Raw genomic sequence first — 11,665 nt, forward strand, 5'->3', positions numbered from 1 at the left:
GAAAAGTCTTAAAAGCATTGATTCAGGTTTCCTAAAAAAAAAGGCCTCAGAAGGTATTTAAGGTTTTAATTTAAGGTATTTAACGAAGGTCTTAAATATTAATTGTAGCCTACCATATGTTTTTTTTTTAATGATTTTAGCAAAGCTGGATGGGAAATCCCGAAATCTATTGTTCCAGACCTCTGACCTTAAATGAATTAGTTGTCTTTTAATTGTTTAATCTATCCATCCATCCATCCATCCATCCATTCTTTTTCTTAGTTATATCATTGGAAATTATTGTTATATACTGCCAGGACTATATAATGATGACAAAAATGTGAAATAAATTGAAATAGACAGCAAATATTTAAGTATTTATATAGATTTATACCCAAAGAGCTGTTTTAAAAACACTGTTGTTTGCTGTAGCTACATTGTTCATGTTCATTCAATTGTACATATTCAGGCCCGTAAGGACGTGGAGAATGTGTGTTATTACTTTCCGCCTGCTCATATATTGCCATTTCAACTGACTAAAAGTTTAATAACCATTTTCCAACCATCTTGAAACCGTCTTATGGATAAGTCTGAATTCAGAATAAATATACCAAAGTATAGTGCTATAGTGAGTGTTAATGAGTACTTTTTAAAAAAAAAAAAAAATTAACAGCATTGTTAACACAACAGGTAATAAATCATGCAAGAGTTAAAAAGCACATTAATATATTTTAAATAATTGCACAGCTTGAATGAAAAATAGGAGAAAGACATAAAAGCTTTTTTTATGGAGATTGTGCCTAATATACTCTGTTTAAGAGAAAGCAGGGAAATAATTTGATGAGAAACAGAGCAGACTGACTAATCTCTGTGCAGCGTTGATAAGAAATGCGTCTGATTTTTGTACATCTTGTGATAGGGGAGTAAACACATAAAGCAGTACTGCTTTGTCATAACAAATGAGTCATAATGCATTTATTCATACATACACCACCTCTAGGTTTTATATATGAAGGTATATAATAATAATATATTTTATTTAAAGATCACTTTTCAAGGTACTCAAAGACACTTCATATCACTTCACTTATATCTTATTGTTTCTGACAGTGAGATAAAAGGGGGAAAAAGCATTTTTACACTGCAAAGTATAGAGATGAAATATGGTAAAACTGAGATCTTGCCAAAGGACACATAAACACACACAAGTGACACAGGAAATGACCAAACACAGATGATTTCAGTCCTGTCTACAGGATGTTGACCTCCCAGGAGTGAGGCTGCAGTATTCTGAGTGTTAGGATGAGTTTGATAGCTTTTCTAAACCAGCGGTAGAACAGAGCGTAGATCAGAGGGTTCACACAGGAGTTCATCAACATGACCCAGGACAACACACTAAAGTACGACAAGCTATTGGAGGTGTCTTGACCTGCCAGAGCTGGGTAGTAATACGGACAGAAGCACATTAGAAACACAGCTATCACAATGCCAAGAGTCCTGGCTGCCTTCCTCTCTGATCTTTTAGCAGTCGGAGCCGCTCTCATCTTAGTGGCAGCAGTCTGTGACTGAATGACTCTCATCTGAGATACAGCAACTACAAACACCCTCATATACAGCACAACCATGACAGTACAGGGCCCAACAAAGGTGATGAAGAGGTCAACAGTTCCTGAGATGTGGCTGATGACTACCACACACTCGCCGTGGCAGGAGTTGAACCTGTCCGGCCGCCCTAAATGGTCCAGTAGAATCAGCCCGTTGTAGATAATTGAACAGGCCCAACACAGACAGATACAGATTTTAACCTTAGTCAGGGTGACTTTAGAGGAATAGAGCAGTGGGTCACATATAGCAAGATAGCGATCTATGGATATGAGCACCATGTGGCCCAAAGAAGCTGAGAGAATACAATAAGAGACATAAGGAGTCAGAGCACACATCAGCCTCCCCAGCAGCCAGCACATCAACATGTAACGCAGGCCTTCGATAGGCATCACCAGCAGCCCCACCACCAGGTCGGACACGGCCAGAGACAGGAGCAGGGTGTTAGTCGGGGTGTGGAGCTGCTGGAAGTGGGAGATGGAGATGATGACGAGCAGGTTGAGTGTGACAGTGAGCAGAGAGACGAAGGCCAGCAGGGTGTAGAGGAGTGAAGACTCAGAGCGGGGTAGCAGCAGACGTCTGCAGGAGGAGTTGAAGTCAGGGAAGCAGAGTGGGGGGCCCCCAGTGCCATCCATCAGGGAGGAGGGGAAGAAATGCAACTCCCCACCAGACAGTTAATTTATCCTCCTTTAACCTGCCGCCACCCTCCCTTCTTTCCAAACATCCGCTGATAGCAGTGATGCAACTTCTCTCACGCATCATCATCTTCATCACTTCACCCTCTGGCCTATTTTTCCATTGCAAAGCTATGAATGATACATTCTGTTCAGTATACATGCAGTATAGCTAATATTGAAAAGCACCAGAGGGCTCAAACTTTGATTTAAATGCAACAAAGCCTTGAATGTATAAATCTAAACAGAACAGGATATCACAACATGCAAATTAAAAAAAAAAATGTCTTAAAGTTCCAAGATGGAGCACTTAAGCTGTAAGTTGTAACAGAGTTACTATAAGTCAAGCAAAGGGGCACAAACCAAGTAAACTTTTAAAAGTGTGTACAATTATGGCCCAAATACAGTGCATTCAGAAAGTATTCAGACCCCTTCACTTTTTTCAAACATAAATTCATTTTTCCCCTCATCAGTCTACACTCAATACCCCATAACATAGATATCCCTAATGAAAACCTGGTCCAGAGTACTTAGGACCTCAGACTGGGCTGAAGGTTCAACTTCCAACAGGACAATGACCCTAAGCACAGAGCCAAGACAACGCAAGAGTGGCTTACGGACAACTCTGTGAATGTCGTTGAGTGGCCGGGTCAGAGCCCTGACTTGAACCCAATCGAGCATCTCTGGAGAGACCTGAAAATGGCTTAGAGGATCTGCAGAGACGAATGAATGGCAGAAAACCCCCAAATCCAGGCTTGCACAGCTTGTTGCATCATACCCAAGAAGACTTGAGGCTGTAATCGCTGCCAAAGGTGTTTCAACTAAATACTGAGTAAAGGGTCTGAATACTTATGTCAGTGTGATATTTCAGTTTTTCCTTTTTATTGAATTTGCAAGAAATTCTTAAATTCTGTCTTCACATTGTCATCATGGTGTTTCGAGTGTAGATTCATGAGGGAAAAGATGAATTTAAATGATTTTAGCATAAGGCTGCAACATAACAAAAATTGAAAAAAGTGAAGGGGTCTGAATACTTTCTGAATGCACTGTAAGGTGTAAATTGCTTAAGAAGTCCTTTGCAAGCAATTCAAATGACTTTTTACTTAAGCAAATGTAAGGCAAATGCAAATATAGGTGGAAATTTTCCTCAAATGTCTAAAAGTGAAAAATAAGTATACAGTTTTAGCTCAGTTGCCATAAAGTGTATATTAAATCTGATGGTGTGTTATTTTTTGTGCAGTAGACATTACAGCTGACAACATACATTGACAGAATAACATGAACACCTTAAGATATAATGCAATCCAGTGTAACACCGCAAACTACCATGTTTCAAAGTAAAGTAGGAATTGAGGTTTCCATCATTTCACAGTGGGTGAGATTTGATCTGACTCATGGTTGTAAAAAAAGGTGGTAAAATTTGGTGGTGTTGTGCTTTAAAATGTGGCAGAAGGAGGCTTTTAGAATATTTGTAGCTTTATTGCTTTTTTTACTCTACAAAGGTGCAGCAAGCATCTTTTAGAGCACATTGTAGACTGTGCTAATAAGACTCCTGGAGCGCCCCCATGTGGCTACAGCCAGAACATGTATATCTTGTGACTGAGCAAAGAAAGTGTTACTTTTTCAGCAAATTTATCCCTCAGAGTCCATCATTTTTACATATTTCTACCTAAAAATGTGTCCTGTAAAACTGATTGTCTTTTGTTGTTCTCCATAGATGTTATATGTCTTGATTAAGGGAGGACTGTAGTAATAGTTGTTTGACCTCAGGGAAGTGAATGGGTGTTTTGTTATTTTCCTCTTACTCAGATTTTTCCAATTTGAATGACTATTTTCTAATTATCTTCCGTCCTTTGTGATTCACAGGCCGGCTCCACACAGACGTCCGGGTGTGGTTGCCTTATGGGTAAGTCTACGTGCAAAGTGAAAATCCAAAAAACACATATAAATGTAGTGGTTAATTTAGTGTGTATGACTTTCTTATTTTTGGCGGGACAAAACATGCCATTTGTTGCATGTTGGTTTTGGAAAATTCAAAATGTTTATGTTTGTTTTAAAAAATCAAATGTCAGCATCAAGGCAAAAAATAAAAACTGCAGGCATTTTGCATTTGACAGCTTTGTTATAGTACAATAAATAAACCATGGAAGAAAATACAACACACTGATTTGATTATTTTTATTAACTGGCTTCTTGAAAGGCTTACAAGTAAATGATGAATAATAGTGATAGTTGAAGTGCAAACCACTTTAAAGCATTTATCTTGAAATTATGCTCAATATAAAGTGGTAGGAAAGCAAAGAAACTAACAAGGTCAACAAGGCCACTGAGGAGAAACAAGCCTACTGTCTAGTATGTTTGATTAGAATATATAAACCTATTATATAAGTTAATATATCCAAATGTATTATCATGCATTATTTTAAAAACATTTTAGATATACATATGGTTTTGTACATCATGTCTGTACTCATTAATCAAAACTAAGTAATCACATATAACCATTCTGTTGACTGACTAATAATGTATTCATAAATAATGCTCATAAGCCATTCATTGTACAGTGCATGTGTTGTGGCTCTGTGCTCCAGTGAATTGGCTTTAAAAATAGTGAATGAATGATTATGAGGTTTAAGTGCTGACCTTCAGATTTAAGTGTTTCAGGTTGTTCACATCTACATTGAATAAACAATGTGGGAATCATAGCCTTTTTATTTTGGAACAAGGCAGCAGGAAAATGATGGATTTAATACCCTAAAGTGAGTAATTATGCACATCAGTGCTCAGCCAAATTACTTCCTGACTACACTGTACATGTAGAGACAAGTGAACAATGATTCACTATTGTGCTTTTCTATGATTTTTCGGACCTTATGACAGTGAGGTAAAGACAAAAGCAACACATTTTACACTGAGAGTGTAGATATTAAATATGGATAGAACCGGAAAGAAAAAAAGGCTAAATTGTGAAGATACACTTCTCTAAATCATAGAAATCCAGTCACTTAAATCTTTGTCATATATGTCAGAGAGCACACTCACATACAGGAAAGTGAGAGCATGTTTCCAAAACAATATAAAATGACCAAACACAGATAATTTCAGTCGTGTCTACAGGATCTTGGCCTCCTGGGAGTGAGGCTGCAGTATTCTCAGTGTTAGGATGAGTTTGATAGCTTTTCTAAACCAGGGGTAGAGCAGAGCATAGATCAGAGGGTTCACACAGGAGTTCATCAACATGAGCCATGACAACACACTAAAGTACGACAAGCTATTGGAGGTGTCTTGACCTGCCAGAGCTGAGGAGTAATACCGGCAGAAACACATTAGAAACACAGCTATCACAATGCCAAGAGTCCTGGCTGCCTTCCTCTCTGATCTTTTAGCAGTCGGAGCCGCTCTCATCTTGGTGGCAGCAGTCTGTGACTGAATGACTTTCATCTGAGAAACAGCAACTACAAACACCCTCATATACAGCACAACCATGACAGTACAGGGCCCAACAAAGGAGAAGAAGAGGTCTAGTGTGCCTGAGATGTGGCTGATGACTACCACACACTCGCCGTGACAGGAGCTGAACCTGTCCGGCCGCCCTAAATGTCCCATCAGAATACACCCATTGTACAGAAGAGAACAAGCCCAACACAGACAGATTGAAATTTTAACTCTGTTCAGGGTGACTTTAGAGGAATAGAGCAGTGGGTCACAGATAGCAAGATAGCGATCAATGGATATGAGCACCATGTGGCCCAAAGAGGCAGAGAGCATACAGTAAGAGACATAAGGAGTCAGAGCACACATCAGCCTTCCCGGCAGCCAGCACGCCTCTATGTAGCGCAGGCCTTCGATTGGCATCACCAGCAGCCCCACCACCAGGTCAGACACGGCCAGAGACAGGAGCAGGGTGTTAGTCGGGGTTTGAAGCTGCTGGAAGTGGGAGATGGAGATGATGACGAGCAGGTTGAGTGTGACAGTGAGCAGAGAGACGAAGGCCAGCAGGGTGTAGAGGAGTGAAGACTCAGAGCGGGGTAGCAGCAGACGTCTGCAGGAGGAGTTGAAGTCAGGGAAGCAGAGTGGGGGGCCCCAAGTGCCATCCATCATGGAGGAGGGGAAGAAATGCAACTCCCCACCAGACAGTTAATTTATCCTCCTTTAACCTGCCGCCACCCTCCCTTCTTTCCAAACATCACCTGACAGCAGTGATGCAACTTCTCTCACGCATCATCATCTTCATCACTTCACCCTCTGGCCTATTTTTCCATTGCAAAGCTATGAATGATACATTCTGATCAGTACACATGCAGTATAGCTAATATTGAAAAGCACCAGAAGGCTCAAACTTTGATTTAAATGCAACTCAAAGCCTTGAATGTGTAAATCTAAACAGAACAGGATATCACAACATGCAAATAAAAAAATGTGTCTCAAAGTTCTAAGATGGAGCACTTAAGCTGTAAGTAAAGCATTAAAAAGGGACACAAACCAAGTAAAACCAAAAAAATGTGTACAATTAAGGCTCAAATATTGTAAGGAATACTGTAAGGTGTAAATTGCTTAAAAAGTCCTTTTAAACAATTCAAATGACTTTTTACCTTAGCAAATGTAAGGCAAATGCAAATTTAGGTGGAAATTTTTAAAAGTGAAAAATAAGTATACAGTAGAAGCTCAGTTGCCATAAAGTGTATATTAAATCTGACGGTGTGTTATTTTTTGTGCAACAGACATTTCAGGTGACAACATACCATGTTTCAAAGTAAAGTAGGAATTGAGGTTTCCATCATTTCACAGTGGGTGAGATTTGATCTGATTCATGGTTGTAAAAAAAGGTGGTAAAATTTGGTGGTGTTGTGCTTTAAAATGTGGCAGAAGGAGGCTTTTAGAATATTTGTAGGTGTATTGCTTTTTTTTTACTCGACAAAGGTGCAGCAAGCATCTTTTAGAGCATATTGTAGACTGTATTATTAAGACTCCTGGAGCGCCCCCATGTGGCTACAGCCAGAACATGTATATCTTGTGACTGGATCAAGAAAGTGTTACTTTTTCAGCAAATTTATCCCTCAGAGTCCATCATTTTTACATATTTCTACCTAAAAATGTGTCCTGTAAAACTGATTGTCCATAGATGTTATATGTCTTGATTAAGGGAGGACTGTAGTAATAGTTGTTCGAACTCAGGGAAGTGAATGGGTGTTTTGTTCTTTTCCTCTTACTCAGATTTTTCCATTTTGATTCACTGTTTTCTAATTATCTTCCGTCCTTTGTGATTCACAGGCCCGCTTCACACAGACATCCGGGTGTGGTTGCCTTATGGGTAAGTCTACGTGCAAAGTGAAAATCCAAAAAAGACATTTAAATGTAGTGGTTAATTTAGTGTGTATGACTTTCTTATTTTTGGCGGGACAAAACATGCCATTTGTTGCATGTTGGTTTTGGAAAATTCAAAGTTTTTGTGTTTGTTTTAAAAAATCAAATGTCAGCATCAAGGCAAAAAAATAAAAACTGCAGGCATTTTGCATTTGACAGCTTTGTTGTAGTACAATAAATAAACCATAGAAGAAAATACAACACACTGATTTGATTATTTTTAATAGCACAACTGGCTTCTTGAAAGGCTTACAATTAAATGATGAATAATAGTGATAGTGGAAGTGCAAACCACTTTAAAGCATTTATCTTGAAATTATGCTCAATATAAAGTGGTAGGAAAGCAAAGAAACTAACAAGGTCAGCAAGGCCACTGAGGAGAAACAAGCCTACTGTCTAGTATGTTTGATTAGAATATATAAACCTATTATATAAGTTAATATATCCAAATGTATTATCATGCATTATTTTAAAAACATTTTAGATATGCCTATGGTTTTGTACATCATGTCTGTACTCATATTAATCAAAACTAAGTAATCACATATAACCATTCTGTTGACTGACTAATAATGTATTCATAGATAATGAATAAACAATGTAGGAATCATAGCCTTTTTATTTTGGAACAAGGCAGCAGGAAAATGATGGATTTAATACCCTAAAGTGAGTAATTATGCACATCAGTGCTCAGCCAAATTACTTCCTGACTACACTGTATATGTAGAAACAAGTGAACAATGATTCACTATTGTGCTTTTCTATGATTTTTCGGTCCTTATGACAGTGAGGTTAAGACAAAAGCAACACATTTTACACTGAGAGTGTAGAGATGAAATCTGGATCTGGATGGCTAAATTGTGAAGATAAAATCCATTGTCACTTTCATCTTTGTCATATATGTCAGAGAGCGCGCACACAGAGAGGTGAGAATGTGTTTCCAAAACACTGAAAAATGACTAAACACAGATGATTTCAGTCCTGTCTACAGGATCTTGGCCTCCTGGGAGTGAGGCTGCAGTATTCTCAGTGTTAGGATGAGTTTAATAGCTTTTCTGAACCAGGGGTAGAACAGAGCGTAGATCAGAGGGTTCACACAGGAGTTCATCAACATGAGCCAGGACAACACACCAAAGTATGACAAGCTAGTGGAGGTGTCTTGACCTGCCAGAGCAGGGTAGTAATACGGGCAGAAACACATGAGAAACACAGTTATCACAATGCCAAGAGTCCTGGCTGCCTTCCTCTCTGATCTTTTAGCAGTCGGAGCCGCTCTCATCTTGGTGGCAGCAGTCTGTGACTGAATGACTCTCAACTGAGAGACAGCAACTACAAACACCCTCATATACAGCACAACCATGACAGTACAGGGCCCAACAAAGGAGAAGAAGAGGTCTAGTGTGCCTGAGATGTGGCTGATGACTACCACACACTTGCCGTGACAGGAGCTGAACCTGTCCGGCCGCCCTAAATGTCCCATCAGAATACACCCATTGTACAGAAGAGAACAAGCCCAACACAGACAGATTGAAATTTTAACTCTGTTCAGGGTGACTTTAGAGGAATAGAGCAGTGGGTCACAGATAGCAAGATAGCGATCAATGGATATGAGCACCATGTGGCCCAAAGAGGCAGAGAGCATACAATAAGAGACATAAGGAGTCAGAGCACACATCAGCCTCCCAAGCATCCAACACCTCTCTATGTAGCGCAGGCCTTCAATAGGCATCACCAGCAGCCCCACCACCAGGTCGGACACGGCCAGAGACAGAAGCAGGGTGTTAGTAGGGGTGTGGAGCTGCTGGAAGTGGGAGATGGAGATGATGACGAGCAGGTTGAGTGTGACAGTGAGCAGAGAGACGAAGGCCAGCAGGGTGTAGAGGAGTGCAGACTCAAAATGGGGTAGGAGCAGACGCCTGCAGGAGGAGTTGAAGTCAGGGAAGCAGAGCGGGGGGCCCCAAGTGCCATCCATCATGGAGGAGGGATGCACGGATGAGGTGGGGGCAAGAGAAGTGGTTAAACTCAGTACCTGACAGTTAATTTATCTACCTCTAACACCAACCCTCACATTTTCCCAAGAAACCTAAGAGAATGATGTCACCTCTTTTCCCTCATTATCTTCATCACTTCCTCCATTTTTCCTTCTTTATCTTTATTTTTATTTACACATAGAGTTAATATTTATATCAATAACTGGTGTGTATTGGCTTTGATTTCTTTAACTTTTAATTAGGTCTTCAATTCATCACAAAGAAGACCCACTTAAAAGACGGGTCAACCACTTGTGGAGCATCTTAGCCAAACTCCAAATATCAGAAATGTGTTAACAATGGAGATGCAACAATTAGTTGATTAATTGATTAGTCGCCATCCATGAAATTAATCGCCAACTTTTTAAATTATCTTTTTATTAAAAAACAACGTCCAAATCTCTGCTTCCAGCTTCTCACATGTGCATATTTTCTGGTTTCTTTAGTCTTCTGTGATAGTAAACTGAATATCTTTGGGTTATGGACTGTTGTTGGGGACAAACAACATTTGAGGACGTCATCTTGGGCTTTGGGAAACAGTGATTGGTATTTTTCACCATTTTATGGACTAAACAACTAATCGATTCCAAGAAAATGATCAACCCACCACCAGATTCCCTCTTCGGAAAACATCCAAGTTATTATAATAATTACTTTCAATAGTAGGTCACAGTAATCAAGACAGACAAGAATTGTTTAAGTTCAGTTTACTGATATAGCCTTGAGTTTCCTGAGTTATATATTAGCTTGTTGTGTTTCTCATCATACTCACCCTGCTTTAGGAGATTAAAGGGGGAGGCACCCAACCACTTCCTGCTTTTAAGCTCCCGCTGACATCACCAGTGATGTCACAGGCTAAGGCCAAGTATGGGGGGGATTTATTGTATTTAGTTCAATGTTTTGTTTAGTATTTGAGTGATTCTTACTAATTTTTGGCTTGGGGTAGGGAATATGGGAGGTACTGTTTATATAGACAATCTGTACTGGTACAAGAAACATTGTTGTTAACCTGTTATAGGTGTGGAAGACTAAAACACCCCCGAGAGAAATATGGTTCTGCCTAGACAGATTGGATATAAATATTTTTTTTCTTATCTGTTTTCTGTACAGTGCTGTTGTGTATTTAGGATTTTATCCATACTTTATTTTACTCTACGCTATTAATGTTCCCCCTTAATCCTCATAATTATGTCTGTGTTTTTATTTGATTGTAATTCTTAATCTCTATAAAGCATTTTGGTAAACATTTGTTATTTTTTAAAATGTGCTCTATGAATAAATTGACTAAATTAACATGACTAACATTTGTAATTGTAAACACCCCTCTAACTTGCTCTTTCTTCCTACCTAGCACTTTAAATAATTTTGATGACTTATTAGAAAGTAAGAAATAGAGGAGTATTTATGAATGACTTATCTGCACTAATCAATGTTTGTAAGATATTCATAAAGAGTCATGAGCTTCTCACTTAATCAAAGAGCTAGCAAAACAGACATCCTGTTTTTGCTGACCATCAATGGTTTAACTTCTCACCTTTCCTCAGTGACGTACAGGTGGACTCCAGGAAACCGTGACATCACTGTTGGTTGTGTCAACATGTCTCCAACCTTTAGAGACCCTTAGACCTCCAGACCAGCTGAGAAGGCTGCCAGCGAGGAGCCTGTATGAAAGGCAGAGGAGGAACCCAGCTGCAGACCTTCTGGTTTCACCCCCCCCCCCCCCCCCGATCACTCAGCTTATACTCACTGTAGAGGATGATGCATCTGGATGTCTCGCCATGGCTTACTTGTCTGGGCATGATCTACTTCTTGCCTGGTCTGACAAAAACAGTAGAGTCAGTGAATTTGAGGTTGCCAAAGTTAAAACCACATGAAACTTTAATATTCTGTGTAAATATACTTAGATACATGAATGCGCCGAAAAGCCGGACATCCGAGTTTTCCACCAGCACTTAAACGCAGCATACGTTTGTGGATCAGAGACTGTGAAAAGACTCAAAACTCCAAACACAAATA

The 11,665-nt window shown here is 39.5% G+C and overlaps 3 protein-coding genes across 3 annotated transcripts; all 3 read right to left on the reverse strand.

The window, feature by feature from the left end:
- Window positions 1-1,108: 1,108 nt before the first annotated feature.
- On the reverse strand, window positions 1,109-2,248 carry LOC122976464 (trace amine-associated receptor 13c-like). The gene has a single exon (XM_044344965.1). It carries the CDS (start codon window positions 2,214-2,216, stop codon window positions 1,230-1,232), a length of 987 nt encoding a protein of 328 aa, XP_044200900.1. The 5' UTR covers window positions 2,217-2,248; the 3' UTR covers window positions 1,109-1,229.
- A 2,489-nt stretch (window positions 2,249-4,737) lies between these two features.
- LOC122976462 (trace amine-associated receptor 13c-like) lies at window positions 4,738-6,420 on the reverse strand. Its single transcript, XM_044344964.1, has one exon. It carries the CDS (start codon window positions 6,354-6,356, stop codon window positions 5,367-5,369), a length of 990 nt encoding a protein of 329 aa, XP_044200899.1. The 5' UTR covers window positions 6,357-6,420; the 3' UTR covers window positions 4,738-5,366.
- A 1,405-nt stretch (window positions 6,421-7,825) lies between these two features.
- Window positions 7,826-11,374, reverse strand: LOC122976461 (trace amine-associated receptor 13c-like). The gene is made up of 2 exons (XM_044344963.1): window positions 11,184-11,374; window positions 7,826-9,535 (listed from the first exon to the last, which is right to left on the reverse strand). Exons 1-2 carry the CDS (start codon window positions 11,246-11,248, stop codon window positions 8,605-8,607), a joined length of 996 nt encoding a protein of 331 aa, XP_044200898.1. The 5' UTR covers window positions 11,249-11,374; the 3' UTR covers window positions 7,826-8,604.
- Between the last annotated feature and the right edge of the window lie 291 nt (window positions 11,375-11,665).

Source organism: Thunnus albacares, chromosome 24, assembly GCF_914725855.1.
Source record: "Thunnus albacares chromosome 24, fThuAlb1.1, whole genome shotgun sequence".
Classification (NCBI taxonomy): domain Eukaryota; kingdom Metazoa; phylum Chordata; class Actinopteri; order Scombriformes; family Scombridae; genus Thunnus; species Thunnus albacares.